The following is a 22,932-nucleotide window of genomic DNA, read 5'->3' on the forward strand; positions in this document are numbered from 1 at the left end:
CTGCAGCCCACCAGACTCTCCCCTTGGTTGTTAGCCAGAGGGCGGCAGCAGCTTCCCATACAGGAGTGGGTGAAAATAGGAGAGGCACCCCATTCTTTCCCACCCCAGCCTCAGGGAGGGACAGCCTCAGTCCACAACTACTTAATGGAGAAGTCTGGGGAGGTCGTGTCTTGGGACCCCGGTTTAGAGGCTCCCCGCCCACCCGTCCCCCTGAGCTCCGGCCCCACTGGCCACTCTCTCTTCCTCTGAGCCACCAGCCCTTGCCAGCCTCAAGGCCTTCTCAGAGGCTGTGCTCCTGCCAAGAACAACTCTCCTTACCATACTCCACCCTCCCACCCCGCACCCCCTTATTTACGTGGCGGGTGGGAGTGAGGGAGGGGAGGGCTGCTGTCTCAGCTTCAACTCCCTTGTATAAATTCCCAAGACATCCAGAAAGTGTGTGAGGGGGTAGGAAAGACCCTTCATTTCTTCATAGGGAAGGTCAAGGTTAAAGCAGGTAAGCCAGGCCAGCTGGCCCTGGGGCAACAGGAAGCACTGAAGGATCCCGGACAGAAAAATGGGGACCCGGTGACCTCTGGAGCAGGACGGGCGCCTTGCAAATGTGGAAATGCCCTTCCTGGATCCCATTCGTCTGAACTTCTTGTCCCTGGGAGTTTCTCCGATGCCATCTAGCCTGCAGTCCCTGAGAAGGAAATGGGGTGTCTCTAGTTCCCTTAGTGGGAACCCTGAGAAGGAAACGCATGGGAGGGTTCCCATCCTTATCCGCACCTCCTCCAAGCTGTCCCCAGCCTGGGGACCTATTTAGGGCTGCAGGAGCCGGACCTGCGGCCTGTCCTGAAGTCAGGGGAGGGGCTGATCCTGAGGAAAGGGGTGGATGCCTGACCTAGAGGGAAGGAGAAGGGGGAGCCTGAGGCTGGAAAGCAGCCAGGAGTGGGGAACTCTGTGTGGGGAGTCCCTTCCTTGGAAAGGCTCTTGTTTTTAAATACATTCCTTAGTGAAACGCAAGGGAAAATCCAAGTCACTTTGGGGCTTTAACGGTTTCTCTCAGAAGAGGTCATTCCCTCTTATGCAAGTACTTCAGTAAAGAAATTTGCATATGGAGTAAATGTGCCTTTGGGGGAGATTCGGGTGGCAGAGGAGCCCGTGTCACCTGTCACCTTCCACTTTCCGGCAGAGAGGATGTCAGTCTGTTGAGGCCAAGAGGTCCGTGGGTGATTGGTGGCTCTAGAGGTGGCAAAGCAATGGCGGGACGAATAAGCCAGAAGACGTGTACCGGGGAAATGAGACCCAGCTTTCTGATGGTCCCCCGCCCAAAGAACAGAGAGTTCTGCCACCCCCACCCCTGGGAGAGCTCTCACCTTCTCCTCCGGGCTCAGCAGCCATTCCCGCATCCTTCCCTGTGCCCTTCTGCACTTCGGAGGTGGGGAAGTCAGACCCAGCCCCCACACGCCTCAGGCTCTGGCCGCCAGAGGGCAAGAGGTGCCACCAGATGGTTGCACTGGGGCAGGGTTGGTAAGTGGGAGGTGCGGTGGGGGCCTTCTCCCGCTGACCAGCCAGGGGGGTGGCACGGCAGCTGTGGGGCTGGTCTCCGTGTCCCGGTGTCTGCTCACGACTGCTTGGGCATCCGATGGTGGCTGCGGGGGTGGCGGCATGAGCCGAGGTGATTCTTGACCTGTGGGCGGCAACATGGTGGGGTGTCCGTGTGTCCTTGAACTCAGCAATTCCCTGGGAAGCCTCCTGACTCCTGACTGTCTAGCAGCCACCTGCTGCCTCCATGTGTGATTTTACAAGCGCCTAATTCCCTTGAATTGAATCCCTATTTTTTTACCTAGAATGGTTTGTTTCCTGCACTGCTGGTGCAGTAGGCGTGCAGATGAGGCCGGTTTGAACGGATGGAAATAGAAATGTTGAATCTGCTCTTAAAACAGGTCTTTAGGGCCGTTGGCTCTAAAACAGAGAGAGCCCGGCCAGGTTGGGGGATAGGAGGGGGACGGAGCCCACAGACGTACAGGGCTGTGTCAGAGGTCAGCGAATGGGCAACAGGGAAAGTGTAGGTGGGGTGAAGCAGAAGCTCGTGGGAGGACCAGACTGGCGAAACGGCGACATTGGCCAAGTTCACCTTCAGGACCTTAGACGTCCCCTCTTCTTTCCTTCCCTTTCTCTTCCCAGGCACCTAGTCAGGATGGACGCTTGGGGAAGCACGATGGCCCAGGTGCCCCTCCTCCCCATCTTAGCCACAGCTGCTCTCTGCAAAGAGATGTGCGTGAAGGAGCAGGAGGGAAGTTTCCAGCCCCAGACAGCTGAGTCATCTCCTCCCAGTCGAGCCTTCCCAGCTGAGGCTCCAGGCTCCATCCCTGACATACACCTCCGTGTCCCAAAGCCCTGACCTCCAGGCCCCCCACTAGGTTGGAGGGGGTCTGAAACATTGCAGTAGCTAACTGCAGCCCCACTAAGACTCACGCAGGCCCTTCCAGGGGGTCCCTGCCGGTGCCACGTGCCACGCTCCGTGGACTGTTGTGGGAACGAGGTCTCCTCAGGGTCGCAAAGCCCAGGTGCGCTCTGTGAGATCTGCCGACTGGCCCTCTGGGAAGGTCATGGCAAGAGCAGAACCCAGACGTCCCCTCTACCACATGCTGCTCTCCGATGGCAGCTGGGCGCTCAACCCTGGCACGGGACGGGACTAGCGTCTTCCCCCATTTCTATGAGCAAGCCAGCTCCTTCCAGTGTTTTGTGACTGTTGGAGGATCCTAGGGAAATGTAGTGGGTGGTAGGCAGCACCCTGTCGTGGGCCTTGGTGGTCCACCCAGCCCCCTACCCCCAGCTTGTCTTCCCCTCCCCCGCCAGCCGTCCCCCCACCCCCGCCCCATCCCAGGTTTTCTGCCTCTTTGATGCAGAGTAGTTTCCCTCTGCCCATTGGAGTCCGAGCTTAGCCTCCACACAGGCTTGCCAAGGCCTCTCCCACAGACACCCTCTTTCCACGAGAATGACCACGCTGCATTCGGCTGAATGGGTGAACAATTCTCGCTTCTGTCAGGGAGAGCGAAGACTTGGGAGCAGGGGAACCTGGAACTGAGGCTGGCTCCACCAATTATTGTTGCCTCCCAGCTCTCGGAGTTTTGGTCATGTCTCCGAACCTCAGTTTCCCCATCTGTAAAACAGGAATAGAAAGTCTCTTGCAGGGTTGCTGTGAAAAGCCCCGGAGGCAGCGATGGCCCCAGGGGGACCGGCGAGCCTTCTGCTTGGAACAGTTGAGAGTGGAATAGCGTAGCGGGGAGACCACGTGGTTCACCCCCAGAGCACCCAGGGGTGAAAGGCAGCAGCTTCTCATCACAGATCCTGGGTTCCCTGGGATACTAGGTGGAGGGCCTCAGAGACTCACAGTAACAAGAGGGAAGCTCGGTTTTCTCTCACCTACCAGTCCTGGCCAGAAGCTTCCAGAACTAGAGCAGCGGCTCCTCTCTCTTGTTGCTTCACAGGCTGCCGGGCAGGTTTGATCTAAGCCGACTGTCACCACCACCTCTGGGGTCCAGCCACCAGGGGGAGGGGACGAGCTGGGGAGACGGCGTGTCCCCCACGCAGGGTTGGACTCACTACTTCCCCTCACAAGCTGTTGGCTATCGACGGTCACAGGGCTACACCCAACTGCCCGGGTGCCTGACTCCAAACTACGCACTAGAAGCTTCACGACTTCTACAGAAGGGGCAGCAGAGATGAGGGGCCAGGGAAGGGGCTGCCACAGTAGGCGAGGGGGTGCGGAGGCTGGCCTGAATCCGCTGCCTGCCCACCTCTCCAAACGGCTGGGCTGTTGAGGGCACACTGAGCCAGAAGGCTGGCACGGGAAAGACGGGACCCTGCCCTCAGGGACCAACCGATTCCTCACAAACCACAGCAGTGGGGGTGCGTGGGGGCATGAAGGGCTGTGCCGTCTAGCCAGGCCAGGTCTCCGAGTTCTGGTCCTGACCCGACTGTCCTGCCCTGGGAGCGTCTGTCCTGGGACCACGTGGGTCTCTCTCCTGGAGGGCTCCCCCTCCCCAAGTGTCACTTGGTGCAATGCCCTTCATGTTGGTCAACGGTCACATGACATAACACTTTCCTTTTGCAGCAGAAATGGTTTTTCGGGACACGGACAGCGCATTGCCTCACGCAGCACTCCCGCTATTAAGGCCCACGTGAGCAATTTGCATCAGAATTTCTCATAAGGGGAAAACTTTGTCACCACAGAGAAAGAGTCTGCTTCCTGCAGATGGAACAGATCAGACTTCCCCTTCCGCCCTGGCTGCCTTGAGGCTTAATCACGGCCTCTGCTGCGCCCCCAGTCAGCCTTTATCATCTCTGTTACTGGTGGACCCAGCACTCCAGTCCTAGGTGTTGGTCTTACTGCTAACGTCTTGGACACGTGCTGCCGCCCCCATTGTCTCTAGAAAGAAGCAGGCTATCATTAACGATAACACAGCACACTAGAGCCCCTTCATTGGGAAGAAAACAAAACCCGCAGCCGCGAGGGGTAGAAGCATCGCCGCACTTGGGTGTCAGTGTTGACTCGAGCTTCCCCGCAGCTGGTGCAGAAAGGGTGGTTACAAGGCTGTTCTCAGAAAGGAGGAAGCAGAGCGATGTTGCAAGAGAAGCAAAGCAGGAAAGCCCTGAGCTGGAGGGAGGGGCCCCCCTGCACCGGTCCTGGGGGGAGGGCAGGAGCCCGGGCGCTGACCCCCAGCTCCAGCACTCAGAGACTGTGTGGCCCTGGGCGAGCCGCTTGCCCTCTCTGTGCACCCCGATAGTCATGATAACGGCCGGCCTGTGGCTGCCTCACGCCAGGCTCTGCTTCGGTCTTCACATTGCCTTCTCCTCTGCGTGTCCTGTCTCCTCTCCTGTATCTCCTAAGGACACTTGTCATTGGTGTCAGGTCCCACCTGGATAATCCCGGATGATCTCACTTCGAGATGGTTAACTTAATTACATCTGCAAAGACACTTTGGCCAAATACGATCACATTCACAGATTCTGGGATGTGCGCTTCTCTTTTGGGGGCCATCATTCAATCCACCACAAGGATCTAAGCAATGCGTCTCTTATGGTTAGACCAGTTCTTAGTGGGCAGATGGTGGGGGATTTGTTCTTATTTTTTTGGTGGAAGGAGAGGGGACTGTAAAAGCTCACCTTGTAGACACCAGCTGTCCCGTAGCGCTGCCTCAGGCTGTCAAGCACCAGGAGTTCCGTGCATGCTGAAATGCCTGAGGGTGCTTGGAGGACCGGAGGGGGCCCCGCGGTTGAGCGTGCAAGAAGATGTTGAGGGAGGAGGACTGAGAAGTGGGGGTGAATGGAGAGGGAGGGAAAGGGATACGTGTGTGACTTTGGGCTGGTTAACTTCTACCTCCCCTGCCAGTGGGGAGAATCTGCCAACTGACTCCTCACCCCAGACAGACTCACTGACAGAGTCAGACCCAAGGTGGGACTCCTTTCCTCCTCTGCTCTCCCCTCCCAGCAGAGGGCCACACTGCTGGCTCACCCGTCAGCTCTAGTGGTCTCCCTGCCTCGAGTTGCTCCCTACTCTGACTGCCAGTACAACACTGCGAGGCTGATGGGCACTCTCCTGCTCTAACACCTCCCATGGCTCCCCACTCCCATGGAGTCTAAACTCCTTCCTGGCCTGCCGCCAGGGGGCCTAGGCTCCTTCTCTGGCTTGAGAATCCAGGATTCTTTTTCTAAAATCTATCTTCTGCTTGCTGTTCCCCAGACCTACCCCTGGATCCTCACCCTCTGGCGTTTCCTGGCTCCATCCTCACCTTCTGGAATAAGTCTCTTCCCTCCTGCAAAACCTCTGAAAGCCTCAGCTCTCCAAGGAGCTGCCTCTTCCTCCAAGGAGCTAATTCCAGGTGGAAGTGCTCATTTCGTCCCCGGTGTCCTCTTAGGACACCTCCCACCCCCTATCTTGTCCCCTTGTGGTTTCTGGTCAGGACTCACTTCCAGTATAGAGCCACCTCTCTGTTGGAAGGAGCCATGTCTAGCTCACTTTTGGATTCCCAGCCCCTCACACGGTGCAGAGCACATAGTGAGGGCTTACTACTTTTCAAATGAGTAAAATACCCGTTGTAGTTGATGCCCATTAAACTTCCGGGGCTCAAGGGCCAGCGTTCTCAGGACGGAGCTGTGTGCAGTGTCCTGACCTCTGGGCTTGCTTTTCTTTTCTTTTTTTTTTTGTAATTTTTTATAATAATTTTTTATTATGTTAGTCAACATACAGTACATCCTTAGTTTTTGAAGTAATGTTCCATGATTCATTATTTGCATATAACACCCAGTGCCCCATGCAACACGTGCCCTCCTTAATACCCATCACTGGCCTATCCCATTCCCCCACCCCCTCCCCTCTGAAGCCCTCAGTTTGTTTCCCAGAGTCCACAGTCTCTCATGCTTCATTCCCCCTTCTGTTTACCCCTCCCTTCATTCTTCCCTTCCTTCTCCTACCGATCTTCCTATTTCTTATGTTCCATAAATGAGAGAAACCATATGATAATTGTCTTTCTCTGCTTGACTTATTTCACTTACAATTATTTTAAATATTTCAAACACCCTGATAAAACTGGAGTATTAAAAAAAAAAACTGGCACATTTATCCATGGTAATATTTCAAGGAAAACCAAGAGATCATTCACTTAAGTAATTTTAACACCATTGGGGCACCTGGGTGGCTCAGTCGATAAGCGTCTGCCTTCGGCTCAGGGCGTGATCCCGGCATTGTGGGATCGAGCCCCACATCAGGCTCCTCCGCTGGGAGCCTGCTTCTTCCTCTCCCACTCCCCCTTCCTGCGTTCCCTCTCTCGCTGGCTGTCTCTCTGTCAAATAAATAAATAAAATCTTAAAAAAAAAATTTTTAAATACCATTTTTCAAGTGCTTATTTTGATAGCAAATTTAGTTTTACGTCCCTGATTTAAAAAATGAAAATTTATTTTGATAGACAATCTTTTCAAACGTGAGGCCCAAGGAAGATGGGGGAGAGGAAGGACGACAAAAGTGATCCTCTGCGGTCGAAAGGTTGGGATTTAGCTGCTATACATATACTTAAAAACTAATCTTAGTTAAAAAAAAAAAAAGCCTTCCTTCTGTCTAGTCTATCATTCTAGTAGCTTATATCTGCTATACATCTTCACTATACTCCCACCTGGATCTCTAAATGTTCTGTCTTGTTTCACTCCTTAAGTCTGTCACCCCCATAATGCTGCCAGGGTGACTTTGATAAGCTGCACATCCGATCTCACACCCCAGCGCACACTCTTCCACGCTACAGCACTTCTACGGAAAACACCGAAACTCTAAGGCACCGTCTTTCACCGTCGGGGTCCATCCAGCCTCTGTGTGGCCATTCTCTAACTCATGTCGTACATGTACTACGATTGTTTTCCTTGTAGCTCTCCGAGCAAGTCTTGCTGCCCTATGTCCGTGCTTTTGACTGTGCTGTTCCCTCCGTCTAGATATCCTCCCTGGCATATTACCTACCCATCTCCAAAAGAACGAGAACAAAATATCTTCGCTCTCCCCCGAAAACTCAAGATACCTGTCTGGGAAGCATGCTTTCACATTGGTAGGCAGCTGCGGGTCACTTCCCTTGCACTCTAATCACCCTTGTGTTTGTTGGCAAGTCTGTGTCCCTGTAGAGAACTGGAATCTCCTCCAGGATAGGATTCATCGGCATCTTTATGTCTCTAATGTCTGCAGTAGTGATGGGTCTATAATAGGCACACGGTAGGAAGTGAGGAGTAAATTATTTATAAATTCACTGGACATGTGAATTCTCTAGAAATTAAGATTAAAATTATGAGGATTGGGCTTGCTTTTCTTCTCTGGGTGGCTGGTGCGGGCTCACATGCTAACATTTCCCTGAGAGGGGGGGCCTCTTCCCCAGGGTGTTGGTGGTTTATCACCAACTGGGTGATACAGAGTTGGTCTCAAACGTTGGGAAGTTTGTCTTAAAGACAATACATTTTAAGTAAAATATTTCATATCTACAAAAACATGTAAAAAGCTTAGCAGACAGAAAAACGCACATCCATATACCCACCACCCAGACTAAGGAAGAGAACGTTGCCAATGTTGTGAGTGATGTCCCTTCCCTTACAGCCCCCAGTAAGGGCACTGTCTCAAGTTTACCTGACTCCAGAAACAGGTACAGTTGGACGGTGCTCAGGGACTGTATGAAGCCCTCAGTCAGATAATCAGCTTTCAGAACTTTTTAAAAAAAGATTTTATTTATTTATTTGAGAGAGAGAGCACGCAAAAGCAGGGGGAGCAGCAGAGGGAGAGGGAGAAGCAGACTCCTTGCTAAGCAGGGAGCCCAAGGCAGGGCTCAATCCCAGGACTCTGGGATCATGACCTGAGCCGAAGGCAGACGCTTAACCGACTGAGCCACTCAGGCGCCCAGCTTTCAGAACTCGTTTTTTTTTTTAAGATTTTATTTATTTATTTGACAGAGATAGAGACAGCAAGCGAGAGAGGGAACACAAGCAGGGGGAGTGGGAGAGGAAGAAGCAGGCTCATAGCGGAGGAGCCTGATGTGGGGCTCGATCCCACAACGCCGGGATCACGCCCTGAGTCGAAGGCAGACGCTTAACCGCTGTGCCACCCAGGTGCCCCCCAGCTTTCAGAACTCTTAAAGTCACCTGTGTTCCTACTGAAAAGAACTTGGGACCCCTGAAGAAACCACACTTTGTACACAGTTCTAAAGGGAGCGGTCTCCTGATTGGGAGCTGTATGAAGCAGATCAGGTGTGCAGTAGTCACAGCTCTGAACGGCACACACATGGTGGGGGAGGGGTGGGGGTGCGGTTGGCGCGTGGCATTCTAATAGGATCTTTGTCTGCAATTGTCCTCATGGGTCCCTAGGCCCGCTCCACTGCGCTTACACCTCTGCAACGCACATTTCTGCCCCTAGATGGCGCCACTGGACTGTGCCCGATCCCACCGCACAGACCATTCCGGGGAGTAGAGGAAAATTTTATCTTTCGGAAATGATAAAGAGAAGAACCCTTTAAACTCAGAAGTGGAACTCTGGCCAACAGTTATAAAACAGGCAGAGTTAGTTGCTAATTCCAGCTGCCTGTTCCTTTGACTCAAATCCTGGCTCAGCATCGTGTCTACAGGACTTGGGGCCAATTGCTTATGTGAAGATAATAAGAGGGCTTTTAGGATAATTAAATTATTTCACATAAAGTGCTTGGAACAGTCTCTGGTACATAGCAAGTGCTCAATAAAAATTGCTCTGTTCTTTTTCTTTTCAGTGTGTAGTGCAGGGACACCTGTCACACTCTCTGAGGGCAGGGACCACAGCTGGCTGCTCACCTCTGCACCCCAGGTGCCTGGCAAATAGCAGGTGTTTCTTTCCCCAGCTGCCCCCATCACAGAGGAGCAAGTGTCTGTGTTCCATGTGGCTTCAGGGGAGAAGACCAGGTGGGGACTTACAGGGAGGTGAGTGAGAGGCTGGTGGACAGTCTGAGCTGTCCACACATGGTATGGGCCTCTCGGTAAGAGAGTGAGCTCCTGGCACTGGAGGTGTGCAAGCGGAGGGCACCTGCTCCCAAGGGTGCTGCAGAAGGGATCCTGGTTCAAGGCTGGACTGGGCAGCCCTGTCCGGTGGTTGTATTCCTTCCCTTCCCTTCCCTTCCCTTCCCTTCCCTTCCCTTCCCTTCCCTTCCTTTTCTTTTTCTTTTTCTTTTTCTTTTTTTTAAAGATCTTATTTACTTATTTGAGAGAGCGCGAGTGTGCACCTGAGCTGGGGGAGGGGCAGAGGAAGAGACAAGTAGACTCCCGGCTGAGCGCGGAGCCCAATGCGGGGCTTGATCTCACAATCCTGAGATCAGGACCCTGAGATCGTGACCTGAGCCAAAATCAAGAGTCCGACGCTCAATGGACTGAGCCACCAAGGTGCCCCTGGTGGTGGTATTTCTAAGTGGAATGCTGATTAACTATTGCTGGGGGCGTCAGCTTCTTGAGGTGGTGAGAGAGGCAGGAGAGGCTGCGAAGGCCAGAGAGAAATAAGACGAGCGGGTTCCCTCATCACGGGTGGAGGGGGGTAGGAAGAGGGGGAAAGAAGGGGAGAGGCAGCTCCAGGCCTTTACCCTCCTCGGGCCAATACCTAGGCATGGATGAGCTTGAGTGTGGGGTGGGGTGTCGGAGAACCCTTGACCCTGGCTGGGACTGGAAGTAACTGGGAGGACTTTCAGGGGACAGCCTGAAGCCCTGTAACACACGGTGGGGCCCAAGAGCCCTCTGATTTGGGCGCTGACCTGACAGTGGTCACTTTTCCACACAGGCTGGGGAGCACCTTGGTGTGTGCTCAGTAAACTTGGCGTGTGCTCAGTAAATGGGAGCCGATGTGATCCGTGTCTGCAGTGTGCTCTCAGGAGGGCTCTCTCTGCAGGGGACCGAGGCCTGGGGAATGGCAAGTACAGGCAAAGAAGGGTCCTCAGCAGCAGCTGCTCCACCCCAAGCCCATTTTGAGAAGAGGCTTGCCCAGGGCTGGGATCGGAAGCCAGAGAGGGGAACCGCGCTGTGATGGAATCCCTCCAGAGCTTCGGTCTACCTCCTGCTGGTCCCTCAAGGCCACTGTGTTCAAGACAAGCCCTCCAGCTGCCCTCCCAGACCTGTCCTCACCTGGGGCTCCAGTCTTGGTCTCACTATCCACCCGGTCCCAGAAACCTGGGAGTCCTATCTGACCCTTCCTTCTCCAGCCTGGCCTCCTCCATCACTAAGTCCCAGGCTGCGCACCAGGCTCCAGACTCCCCATCTGCCTCTGGCCCCGCTGTTCCTCTCCTGAGTGTTTGTGCTCGTGTGGTTCCCAGGCCGACTCTTTCCTTTCCTCCGCTCCTCACACACCTTCTCTGATTTGGCCCTGGGTGCTCTAGGAGGTCAATAAATGGTGGTTGGGCAGGGGTCCTGGGACACAAGGGACTCCCTTCTGGCCTGGGGCCTGGATTGGGTCCCAGTTGCCTGCGTGTCCCACACTGGTCAGCTGGGGGCGCTCCTGCCCCATGGAATCCATGCATCCCAACGCCAAGTGGGTGCGGGGAGCCTCTGGAGTCTCTCTCAGGTCTGAGCTGGCCCAGCTGGTCTGGCTGGTCTGGGTGTTGACAGCAGCAGAGGCCAGGAGTGGGGGCGGGGTGAGGGGGTGTGGGACTGTGAGTGCTGGGTTTGTGCACGCAGCTTGGAATGTGTGTGTGTTGGAGGAGCTTGGAACAGGGCATCAGCTGCCTTATGGGCTGCGGTGGAGGTGCCTTGGGGTCCTGGCTGTCCCGGAGGGCCCTTCCCCAAGGGACGCCACCCCCACATCCGCTTGGGGCAGGACCTCCGTTCTTTGGAGGGTGGGCTTTGAGGTCTAATTCCCACTCTGCCACCTGGTCAATAACTTACCCTGTTGTGGCCTCAGTGTCCTTGTATGTGAAATGGGGACAGTAACACAAACATCATGAGACTGTCATGAGAGCTGGCATTACACACCCCGCCCACTGGGGAGAGGTAGAGGTGTCAGAAAAGACCACCGTGGAATCATAGCCCCATCTCTTGCCTTGACGACGCACCAGGGAGCAAGAGCTGTGTCCAGATAGTCTGTGCCCTCAGGAAGCTGGAGGTCAGGGGATAGCAAAGAGCCACCACAAAGCTGCAGTACAGGGGACGTGGAAATGCCATCAGAGACAGAGCACAGCGGCCTGAGCTTTGGAGAAGGGAGCTCCTCTTGGAGGTGGGGGTGCAGCTGAGGGGGTATCGAAGGACAGAGACAGTGTCCTCCCCGTCTGGAAGTGGAGGGGAGGGCTCCAGGCTGCAGGCCCTGAGATTGAATCAGCAGGGTCCCTCTGGAGAGCCTCAGGGGCCCTGTGTAGCGGGGGTGGGGGTGGCTGGAGAGTGGGGGGGGGTCAGGTTGCTGGGGTGGTGGCATGTCGTTGGGATCCTTGGCTGGTAATGATGAGGCCTGCTATGAATTCCATAGGCGGCAGGCCACAAGAAGTGTCTGGGGTGGGGGGGCCGTGTCTCCCTGATAGCACTGAGCTTCGGGAAGGCCCTGGGCAGCCTAGACCCCTGGAGCAGGGAGGGCTAGATTTCCTCTGCTCAGCACGGGGGGCTGGAGTGGAGGGGCCGGGCCAGAGCCAGGGACACCAGCCGGGGTGGGGCAGAAGGGTCATCAGGCCAGAGGCACCCTGGATTTGGCTGGCACTGAGATGGATGGAGAGGAGGGAGAGCTCCTTCTCCCTGTGGACTGCAAGGAATTGGGTTAGACGCCTGGAAGAACTTTCTGGGCCCCAGTCTGGGCCTGGCCTTGTGTTACTGTTCCCTGAGTCCCTAGCCTCTCCCTAGCTCCCAGGCCTCCAGATGTCTCATTTGCTTATTCAGACTTCTGGGGTGGGCGCTGGACCGGCTGAGGTGGGGCAAGGGCGTCTAGGCCCTAACTGTACTGGGTGATACGGGGTTGGTTGTGACCTCTCCGGGTCACCTTTACACCGTGGTGGGGGTGCTGAGCTGCAGTTCCCGACTCTCCCGTTCCACGGGCCGGGCTTTCTGTGGGCAGGTGGCAGGCTAAGGAGAGAACCCACTGGGGTCGTCCTGCTGCCGTGGGAGCAGGGCATCTGGGGCACAAGGCTGAGGGAGTGAGAGCGGTGCTTGGGCCTGGCCGAGAGGGGTCATGGGGAGTCTGGTAGCAGCATCTGGAGCACGAAGAAGGCCTGGGGCTGGAGCTGAGGGAGAGGTCTGGAGTATGGGAGGACAGGCGGGGGTGGGTGCTGAACTGGCTTGTTTATCCTGAGTGGCAGGTGCTGGCTTGATGGGAATGTAGCCTGGGCCTGGGGGAAGGAGGGGTGCTGACACCAGCTAGCCTTGCTCCCCCTTCCCCAGATGGCACAGGGAGGGCCTTGAATGAAGCCCGCTGGGCCTCTAGAGCAGAGGCAGGGGCTGGGGGTGCTGGGAAAGGGGCCGGGGCACCCTGGGAGATGTTGGCACAAGTTCCAGGGGCCTGGGTTTGACTCCCTCCCCTGAGGTGCTGTACCCCACCCCAGGGCGGGCAGGGGCTGACCTGGGTAGGCACTGGACTGCTCTGAGTTGCCCCCCAGACTTCCACTGCCAAGAGGAGAGGCAGGCCAGGGCAGGCCCAGGGTCTAAGTGATCCCCCACACAAGTCTTCGCACGGGCCTGCAGGGGCAGGGGCTGGTGGTGTTGGCAGAGTGCCTGATGCTCGACCCTGGGCGGGGGGGAGCTGACTTCAGCCCCTGCCCTTTCACCTCAACTCTCTGCTGCCTGGCCGGGTGGGATCTGAGCCACTGCTCTTGCAGGCAGGCCTGATCTCGCAGAGGTCCCTGGTCGTCACACGGGGGACATGGGCTGGCTGCACGGTGGACAGCTGGGGTAGAAGTGGGTCTGTGGGGGGCCTAGGGGAGAGTTAGGGGGAGGGTAGAAGCAGGTGTGGGGAGCTGCTGGGATGTGGACTTGGGGTTAGGATGAGGGAGGGCCTGGGAAAGCAGGATTTGGAGGAATGTTACGGGTTTAGGGCCAGGGCAGAAGTCTGATCTGAAAGTGGGTGCGGTCATGTCGGCGGTTTGGGAGGGGGGAGGCTTTGGCCATAGGCAAGCACCCAGATTGGGATTTAGGGTAGAGCTGGGGCATGATTCAGATCGGGGGCTCGGGTTCTGGCTAGTGAAATGTCAGGTCTGGAGATGGGTTCAGGGGTGAGATGGGGCAGGCACAGGGTCACGTGAGGCAGTTTGGGATTAGGGGTCAGGCCACCACGTTAGCATTAGGCATGGCTGGAACCTGTTGAGGGTCCTGGGGAACTGGTTGTCTGCCCTGTGGTGGCCCTGCCAGGTCTGTCTTCTCTCTTCTCGGTGGGCCACTCTCAGCTATGACCAGGTCCGCTGGCCCCCATGGTGGCAGGACCCCCTCTGGCCTCTGAGCCCAGGCCAGGGCCTGAAGAAGCAGCAGTCTGCAACTGGGCCCTGGACTTTCTAGAGCCTGGGTATCCGCTGACGCAGGGACCCCATTTCACACTGAAGAGGGTCCTGGGTTTGGGGCGACACCCTGCCAGTGAATGCAGTTCCCCTTTTCTACTGGCTACCTGCCTTCCTGCCTCCTCTCTCACCCAGGACGCTCATCAGGGAAACCTAGCATCTTTGAGCCATGGCTGGCCGGGGGCTTAATAGTCCTAGCTCCTCTCCTGACCACCCCCCTCCCAGGTCCAGGTGGGGAACCTGGGCCTGCTCTTCTCTTGGCCTTACCTACAGTGCTACCTGGGGCCTGGGCTGTCTCACCTTGTGATTCCCACACATTTCCAGGCTGGACTTGGGAGCCCAGGGTTAGGGCTGTCCCTACAGCATGTCCCCAACTCAGACCGACCAGGCCCCATGGCCTCTCCCCTCTCCTCCGTGACCCTCCCTGAGTCTAGCCCGCCTCCTGAGCCTCAAGCCTGTGGCTCCACGGGGGCTGTACTCTGCCAGTTGGACTGAGCTGGAATCTGGGGGTCAAGTGGTGGGTTGGTGGTCCCAGTGTGGGCCAGAGACCTCCGGGCTTCCCTGGGCTCCGCTCTTGACTCGGCCAGCTGTTCCCGGGGCATGGCCCTGCTGGTCAGTGTGTGGGGCTGCTTCTGCTCCCCCACTGCGGATCCCCTTAGGGTGGGTCTGGCTCGGGAGGCATGGGGGCACCGGGCTGGGTGTGTCTGCGCGTGTGACTCAGGCTGGATGCCGGGGACTTGAGCTGGTGGCTTTGTTCTCTCCCTGGCCGTGTAGGGTGCATGCGGCAGCCAGTGGCAGCCGTGAGTCACCAGGGTGTGGCCCAGCCGGCTTGGCAGCTCCCCAGACACACACAGCCACAGGCACAGCCGGCACTGGGGCCTGTCCTGCCTGCCTTTCCCTCAGTGGCGCTGTGAGCACTTCCCAAGGTGCTCCTGGTGACCAAGGGCCCTGTGCCCCTGGAGCTCCCTCCGTTAGAGCCTTAGAGGAGCTGGAAGGGGATTTGGCCCCCCAGACACAGCCTGAGGCCCTGAGGGGCACACTGCCCCTCCCCCAGCTGCCCAATCAAGAGCATTTGTGGGCCACTATGTGCTACTATCCAAACTGTCAGCCCAGGGGACCCTTAAAACGACTCCGAGAGGAGGAAACGATAATTCCCTACAGATGGAGGAGCAGGGGCTGAGGGGGGCTGATGAGGCTAGTGAGTGGCCAGCCTGCCTTAAGCCTCCTCACCAGGTGTTCTCTGTGGCCTGCCCTGTGCCAGTGTGGGGCCATCGGTGATGGTGATCTCCCCCGCTCCCCCGCTTCAGAGCAGCTCATCCCCGGCACCCCCTCAATACCACCTCCTCCTCAGTGTCAGGCAGGGGTCCCACAGGGTGGGGTGAGCAAGTAGCCCTTCCCAGCCACTGGGCCTGGGTCCCAGGCCCTTCCATACCTCTGAGCGTGGAGACAGATGTGCCCCCGCTGGACCCCTGGGCAGTGCCCATCTGCTTTCTCTGGGCAAGGGGCTGGAGGCCCTGGAGTCCCGAGGGCCAGCTCCCTCCTTGGGGAGCCAGGCTTCACTGTTCCCAGGGAAGGACAGGAAGTGTGGTGTCTACATGACCCCTGGCCCTTGCCCCCGAGTTTGTGTATGACCCTGTGTGGATGGGAGGGGGCGGGAGAGCCAGACTGGCTGTAAATCAGGGGTGAGGGGGAAGCAGTGCAGGTTAAGGGATAGCTCCCTCCTGCAGAGGCGAAGATGGGAACCCCTGTCTCTGGGCCAGGCTTAGGTCCTCGGAGACCACCTGTAGGTGAGTGCAGATTCACACACACACACACACACACACACACACACACACACACACACACCCACACACCCCACGGGCTGCTTTGGTGGCTGCAGCCCCCAGAGGCTTATTCCCCTGCGGCTGGGTAGGTGAATAGGGTGCAGTTCTAAGAGCTGGCCCCACCCCCTCCACCCACAGCCCCACCCGGGTGCTTTGTCAGGAGCTGTCGGAGCAGAGAGAAAGCACCTTATAAGGTAACAAATGCTGTCTGCCAGGTGGAGAGGACAGGTACCTCCCCGCCTCCAGGCCTCCCTGCCCCACCCAGGCCGAACAGTGGCTTAGGCTTGGGGCGGGTTCCCACTTCTGGCCCTGAGCCTTACAGCAGTCCCCTGCCCCCACCTCCTCACCTCCTGGAGCCCCTGCTACCAGCCCAGACTCTGGGGGGTGGGAGGGGGGCACCTGGACTAGTGGAGGCCTGGCCCTCCCCACCTGGGAGGCAGAAGAGGCAGCCAGGCCTCAGAGAGGCTGCTGTGTGACCTTGGCTAAGTGACTGCTCCTTTCTGAGCCTGTTTTCTCTTCTGTGCAATGAGGGTCGGAGGCGCTAGGGGCTGGGAATCAACTCGGGAGGGTCCTAAGCCCTACGGAGTGTCTCTTCACTTACAGACACTTAGTAAGACTGGGCCACACCAGCCACTCGGGGCCACAGCCCCGGTCACCTTCTCCAAGTCCAGGAGCTCCTTCCCGGCGTTGTTGGGCTCCCTAGGCAAGGGCCGACCCTCACTGTTCCAAGGAAGCTGAGGCTCCAGGGCGGTTCTGGTCAGTTCTCCAGGTGGGGTGGCTGCCCTCAGCTTGCCCTACTTGCCAGCAGTGGGGCCTGGTGGAGACAGCCTGAGGACGCAGGCGCTCTCTCCAGAGGCTTGCCTCCCTGCCTGGAATCCCTGTGTCCAGCTCTCCAGCTCTCTGCGAGGGCTTCCGTGGAGAAGCTGACCTTTCCCTGAAGCCCCCACCTCACCCCCGGCCATTCTCCCCCAGCACCATCTTGGAATTTTACCCCGGAGATAAAAGCACTGACTCAAAATTTCTAAAACATGTTACAAGCACGACTGACTTTGGCCCTCGCAACAGCCTTCTACCAGGACAGGTGGCGCTGAGCTGAACAGAGCGGTTTAACAGCATGGTAGGGGCAGAGCCAGGCCTGGAGGCAGCCCGTGCTCTGGCCCTGGACCCCTTGTGGGCACAGTGAAGGAAGGGAGCATGTCTTCCTGTCAGTCCTAGAAATTTCGGAGCTGGGAGTATCTTGGATGTTATCTAAGTCAGCCTCTCACTGTGGGCCTTGGGCAACGGAGGCCCAGAGCCGGGACTAGAGCCCAGGGCTCCTGACCCCCAGTCCCACCTGTTTCCTGGGGGAGGCTGTGTGCTCTCTCCAGGCTCCCTCCTTGTCTGGCTGGGCCTGGGCCTGAGGGGTGAGTGCACTTACATGGCCCCACTGGGAGAGGATGGGGTTGAGGGCCAGGGACCAAGCCTGACGTGAGGGAGGAGCCCCTGGTGGCTCCCTCTCCTCTGTCTGGTCTGGTGTAGGAACCTCCCAGCACAGTGATTACACCGAGGGTTTCCAGGGAGCTGACGGAGCAACTTGTGTGTGAAGAAAACCAGGCCAAACACATGAGAATGGCTGAGGTGTCCTCTCCCATTCTTAGCCTCCCCTGCGTGATGCAGCCCTTCGAGTCCTGCCCCTGGCCCCCAGACAGAGTGCAGAAAGGACCCCTCCTGAAGCCCCCAGGGTGGCACCTGTTCTTGAAGGCCCTGAGGGAAGTCTCTTGCCAGTTTGGAATTCAGAAGTTCTAGCAGGAAGTTCTGCCTGCTGTCTGGCTCTAGTCTCTCCTGCTGTGTGTTGAACCCCCTCTCTTCTTGCCATGTCCCAAAGCTCAGGCCACAGTAATTTGGAGGTTAGATTGCAAGTACCCTCATTCTCTCTTCTACCTGCAGGGTTAGGGGAAGCCTGAGGCTCCATTGTGAATTCCCACGGGGAATGCCCTTTGCCATGCCCCTTCCCCAGCCTGCTGGCCCTGTCCTGGCCTTTCACCCCTTGCCCACCCTCCCCTCTCCAGGAAGCACTGCCTATGCCCCGGATTTTTCCTTGACTCTGCATTGAGCTGGTTTCCAGCATCTTCTCTGTGTCCTGAACTAGCCTGTATTCCCTGGGCTTTGGGCAGTTCCTGGTGCTAGCTAGTGCTCAAAAAATGTTTGTAATGGGCTTATGAAGGGCAGCTCTTCAAGCATGTGCTGAAAACCATGGTCAATGGACTCTCTCAGACTTTCCAAAGGGGAAACTCCAGGGGAGACCCTGTAGGTTCTGCCCACAGGGACCCTGGGTTCCTAGCTGTCTAATGGGGGCATCTGAACACGTGTGAACTTAGGCTAGCTTTCTCTCCTGGCCTGGAGGCTGGTGCTAGGCCCTTTAGGGGGTTCGATGGAGGAGGAGACTGCCAGGCCTGTTCACAGATCATCACTCTGACACCGACTTCTCTGGGCCTGGACCTCGATCCATCAGGAGGTTTTAGAAGCCAGCAGGGCCAGGGCGTCGGAGGCAGAGGGTGTAGTGTCTCCCATTCCTGACCTCAGAGTGGGGCTGAGAGCAGGGGCTGTGAACAACTGTTAGTTCAGGCATTCAGTAAGCATTTACTGTATACAAAGCACCATGACCCCGGGAGAGAGAGCACGTTGTGAAGCCAACAAGCCTAGGGCCACCCTGAATCCCAGATGGGAGCTCTGACGGGGCTGTGGAAATGGCCTCTTCCAACCGGCTCAGGAACCTGGGGCTTCGAGAGAGTCATGCATGGCCCTGGGTCACACAGCACCCACGGTAGCTGGGACGAGAGTCTCTGTTCCTTCCCCAGCGCCTGTTGCCCAGAGAGCTGCCTGAGGACTGGGCACAGTGGCGGGGAAGGGGGCGCTGGCTGAGGGAAGACAGGCGGTGCCCAGTGTTCTGAAGCACCGTGGCCCCTGGTGGGGGGCGGGGCCGGGACGGGAAATCCACGGAAGTCCACCCAGGAACGTGGACTTACTGACAGGCACAAGTAGTGTCTGTGGGGGGGGGGGGGGGGGGCGGGGAGAGACTGAGGCAGGGGCCATGCAGGCTTTGTTCTGAGCAGACTTGCTAAATGTGTGAGTATTTATAAAGCAGCAAAAACAGCGTTTCCTGTGTCAGCATTTCGCTGTCGGTACAGTAGGGGTCTTAGTGAGGCCAGGCGAGGACTGGTGGGGAAGCCCGGCTGGGTTGTGGGCAGGAGCGTAGGCAGTCAGGGGTAGCATGACAGGTGGGCTCTGGAAGGTGTCCGGGAGAGGAGGAGGCTCCAGCTCTGCCCCCTTCAGAGACAGGGGGAATCCAGACATTGGAGGCCACTTCTGCAGCCTGGCTGTGTGAGAGGGTATGGCTAGCGTGGGCTTGGGGGGGGGGGGTGCTGGGGGGGGCTGGCTCAGAGCCTTGGCAAGCCCCTGCAAGGCTCTGGCTTTGACCTTCTCTAGTACCCTCCGCCCCAGGCACAAGCAGGAAGTCTGCTGAGTGGTGGGGGTGGTGGGACCATGGGAGGCCCCTCGCCGCGTGTTCAAGGCCGCCTTCTCCGGGACCTGCAGTAGCCCGCGGCGGCCGGCAGGAGGCGGTGCCCGACAAGGCTTCGGAAAGCTCTTCCTCCCCCTGCCCCCGGCGGGGCGCCCCGGAATGCGGCGGGGCTCAGATGTGGCGGCGCCGCCCGCGTCCCGTCCCGTCCGGTCCGGGCGGCCCTAAGCGGCCTCCCTGCCCGGGCACGCCGGCCCGCGGGCGGGCGGTCACCAGGTGCCGGCGCTGCGGGAACAGAGGCTTCCGAGCCCCGCCCCGGGACGTGGCGCCACACCCGGCCCAGCCCCCGTCCCGGCGCCGTGGGGCGGGGGGCGGGCGCTGGCCCGGCTGCCGCGGCCACAGGCCGCGAGTTACAGAGTTCCAGGGTCCGGGGGACTCTCCTCGGACAGCCGCCCGACATACACACCTGTCCTGTTGGGGGGCGACTCCGGGGCCAGGTCCCCAGCACCCTTTCAGTGGCCTCCCTCCTGTCCCGCTGGAGGCCGCCCGAGCGGTGCGGGAGTCCGGGCTCTGGGCCTCATCTTCCGTATCTGCTGGAAGAGGGCGATGACCCTATCTTGCAGGACTGTTGTGGGCAATGCCCCATAGACGTTTACGGCCAGTGCCAAAGGATGTGGTCCCTACCCACCTACCCCAACAGACGGGCAGCTTGACCAAGCAGCTCCCCAGAATAGGGCCTCAGTTCCCCCATCCTATCCCAGAGCCGGCTGTGGCCCTCACGCTGGGAGTGGAGGGTGCGGGTGGGGGGGGGGGCAGGGTAGCTGAAGAGAGAAATGCAAGCTTTGGCCTGTTCTGGTTCCAGGCTGGGCTTGGTCTCTTCCCTGGTGTCTCTGAGTGGAAGCAGGCCCGGTGGGCCCCCACGGGGCTGGACAGTGGCTCAGCCACTCAACTCCTGCGGACCCTGCCCTTGGCTTTCAGGGCTAAGACAGAGTGGGGAGGCTCATTCCTGGCTTGGAGGGAGGGCCTCAGACCACAAGAGGCAGGCTTTGGCAGCATGGGGTGGGGTGAGGGACAGGGAGAGTACAAACCCCATTTCCATTTGACAGACGGTATACGGAGTACAGGGGTATACAGAGGCTCTTTTCGCATTTCCTCCCTCCGCACTTTTACTGCAAAGTCATAGTGGTGGAGAGGGCGTGCATCTCAGACTATGTTTAGGGGCCTGCTTCCCAAAGTCAGGTATGTCTGTGGTCACACCAGTGACCTGCTCATTCTGGCCATATTCCAGGCCCCAGAAGTTCCAGAAGGGATCCTGTCTGGGCAGTGTTAACCCTGTCAGCTCTAAGGCTAGGCCCTGGGGAGCAGTCTCCTTGCAGTCTGTTACTCCTCCCAACAGAACACCCATTGATTGGTTTTGGTGTGTGTCCCCTCTTTACCTTTCTGCCTCACCAGCTGGACACTCCCACCCAGCACACGGGGCAAAGCTCAGGAAGATTCTCTGCAGCCCTGGCTGTCTCCAGAGGGTCAGAAGGCTCATCTCTTGGCCTGAGGCTCACTTCCACTGTGTGGTTCTAGCAAGGCCCCTCCTCTCGCTGGGCCTCAGTTTCTCCATCTGTAAAATGAGGCCGTAGGCTATATTTCTGGTGCTGGGCTATCACTCCTGGGATGCCTGTGCTACCCTCTACGCCCCCACATCTGGGGTGCCCCGGAAATATTTTGGAGGGAGGGACCTGGAAGGGGAAGGGGCTAAGTGGGTTGCACAGCCTACCTTTTGGGCCAGTGTCATTTCCAGAGGACAAAAGAAAGTGGCTCTCGTCTGCTAAACATGGCAGCAGGTCCTGCTAGGTGCTCCCTGCCCACCTGGGGGTGAGAATGGGCAAGGGAAAGGGTCCCAGATCATTCCTTTGGGGCCTGATATGTTGGGGGCTTGGTGACTGAATGGCATACTTCTAAGAGGTGGCCTGCTATGTGGCTGTCCCTGATCCTTTGGGACGTTCTTTAGAATTAGTTTGTCAGCCCAGGTTGCTCTCTGCCCGGGACCCAGGACAAGGAGCTCCTCTCCTTCTGGGCTCTGGCACTGGAGTGGCCATGGGGGGTGGGGTGACGTGGCCTGTTAGAGATTTGTGAGGGGACTTGGGTCCTAGGGAGAGGAGGTCGCGGGGATATTGGCTGGCTTCCTTTTTTCAGGAGGCCATGGGGGCAGCATGTGTGTAGGGCAGGGCACTGTGGGCCTGCCTCCCACCTTTCACCGGCCAGAGGCATGGCCTCAGCAGCCTTGTGCTTGTGGAGTGATGGAATTGGGAAGGGGGCTGTCAGGCAGGCTGGAGAACCTCCAGGAGGACCCTCAGGTTTTCCAGTCTCAGCTCAACTTGCTATGGGCAGGGCAAAGCCTCTGGTGGCCTTGGAGGGTGAGTGGGTCCCCGAGTCCTCAATTTTGTACCCGTGTCTGTGGCCAAGAGGAAGAGGGAAGGCCAGGCCCTGTCCCAACAGGCTGGGGTGGGAGGGCTCTTCAACCCGCCTCATCGCTAAGCAGCCTGTGCAAACAGCAGAGACACACAGACAGCCCCCGTGTGCGTGCACATGTGTGTGCCCTTGCCGGGGGGCCTCCGGGCTTGGGGGACGCATCGCCTCAAGCCACAGATGGGAGCCTTGGCTGCTTTACAGTCCAGGGTCGGGGTTCAGCCTGCCGACACTTGCCGGGTGCTCACCATGTACCGGTCTGATCCATTCATTAGCTCCTTTCATCCTTACACCCCGACAGGCACCCCTCTTACCCGCTTTTAATGATCGGGAAACAGAGGCTCTGAGAAGTCACACACTCCCAAGGTCACGGAGCAACGGAGGGATAAAGCCAAGCCGGGGTTCCCACGAGGTCTGTCTGAGTCCAGAGTGTAGTCTTACCACTAGACGTGCACGGCTGTGTGCGCACAGGGCCATTCGTGGGGGGTGTGCCTGGGATGTGTGCTTCGATGGTGGACCTGCACGGGTCTGCGCCCGAGACACCTGCTTCGGTGTAGACTTCCCCGTGCCCCCACCTGGAGCGCGCACAATGCCCACGTACGCGCGTGGGACATACGACAGGTGCGCACGCGCACATGGCCGCACGTGCGCTCGCACGCACAAGCACACGTGTGCCGCGTGCACCTGCATCCCTGTGCGCACCCTTGTGCACGGAGAGTGTGTGTGTGCACGTCCGCACACAGCCCTGTGCCTACGGGGTCCTCTCCGAAGGCTGCCCTCGCTCGCCAGCTCACCCACCTTCTGTCCCCTTCTTGGGCTCCCGCCTCGGCACAGGTGTCAGTGTCCCAGCAGGATGTGACGGCCCTGTGGGTGGCACCCGGACTTCTGAGGATTTGAAGGAAGTGGGGTTTGGGGAGATAGGATGGGTAAGCATAGGATTGAATAGGAGGAAGTTACCTAGAATGAGAGGAATTAAGGCTGGGGCTGGTCTGGGTTTTCTTCAGCCCCTAAACAGGGGACTGGCGCAGGGAGCCCCGATCTTGTCCCCCTTTCCTCTACTCACCTGTCTCAAGGCTCAGCTCCCCACTGCCTGGGGAAATGCTCCAGGGAGACTGTGGGCCAGTCCCAGGGCCTGGGGGACTTGGTTGTGTCCTGTCCCCCTATCTGTGTGTGCCAG

At 58.1% G+C, this 22,932-nt stretch overlaps 1 protein-coding gene across 1 annotated transcript; it reads right to left on the bottom strand.

Moving 5' to 3' along the window:
* Positions 1–440: 440 nt before the first annotated feature.
* On the bottom strand, positions 441–5,029 carry LOC103675642. Its single transcript, XM_040641952.1, has 7 exons — positions 4,932–5,029; positions 3,412–4,055; positions 3,064–3,148; positions 1,359–1,672; positions 1,158–1,224; positions 769–883; positions 441–682 (listed from the first exon to the last, which is right to left on the bottom strand). The coding sequence occupies exons 1-6, from the start codon at positions 5,027–5,029 to the stop codon at positions 841–843; spliced, it is 1,251 nt and encodes a 416-aa protein (XP_040497886.1). The 3' UTR covers positions 441–682; positions 769–840.
* Between the last annotated feature and the right edge of the window lie 17,903 nt (positions 5,030–22,932).

Source organism: Ursus maritimus, unplaced genomic scaffold (genome assembly GCF_017311325.1).
Source record: "Ursus maritimus isolate PB19 unplaced genomic scaffold, ASM1731132v1 scaffold_26, whole genome shotgun sequence".
NCBI classification, from domain to species: Eukaryota; Metazoa; Chordata; class Mammalia; order Carnivora; family Ursidae; genus Ursus; species Ursus maritimus.

What these genes read in the sequence shown, in the direction of transcription:
- LOC103675642 (XM_040641952.1), bottom strand. Translation starts at nt 5,029, where the DNA reads ATGGCCCCCAAAAGAGAAGCGCACATCCCAGAATCTGTGAATGTGATC. An exon ending in CTTCTGGCCAGGACTGGTAG is followed by an intron (nt 3,149 to 3,411) that starts GTGAGAGAAAAC and finishes CCTGTTTTACAG; the next exon opens with ATGGGGAAACTGAGGTTCGG. An exon ending in TCTCTGCCGGAAAGTGGAAG is followed by an intron (nt 884 to 1,157) that starts GTGACAGGTGAC and finishes CCTTCCCTCTAG; the next exon opens with GTCAGGCATCCACCCCTTTC.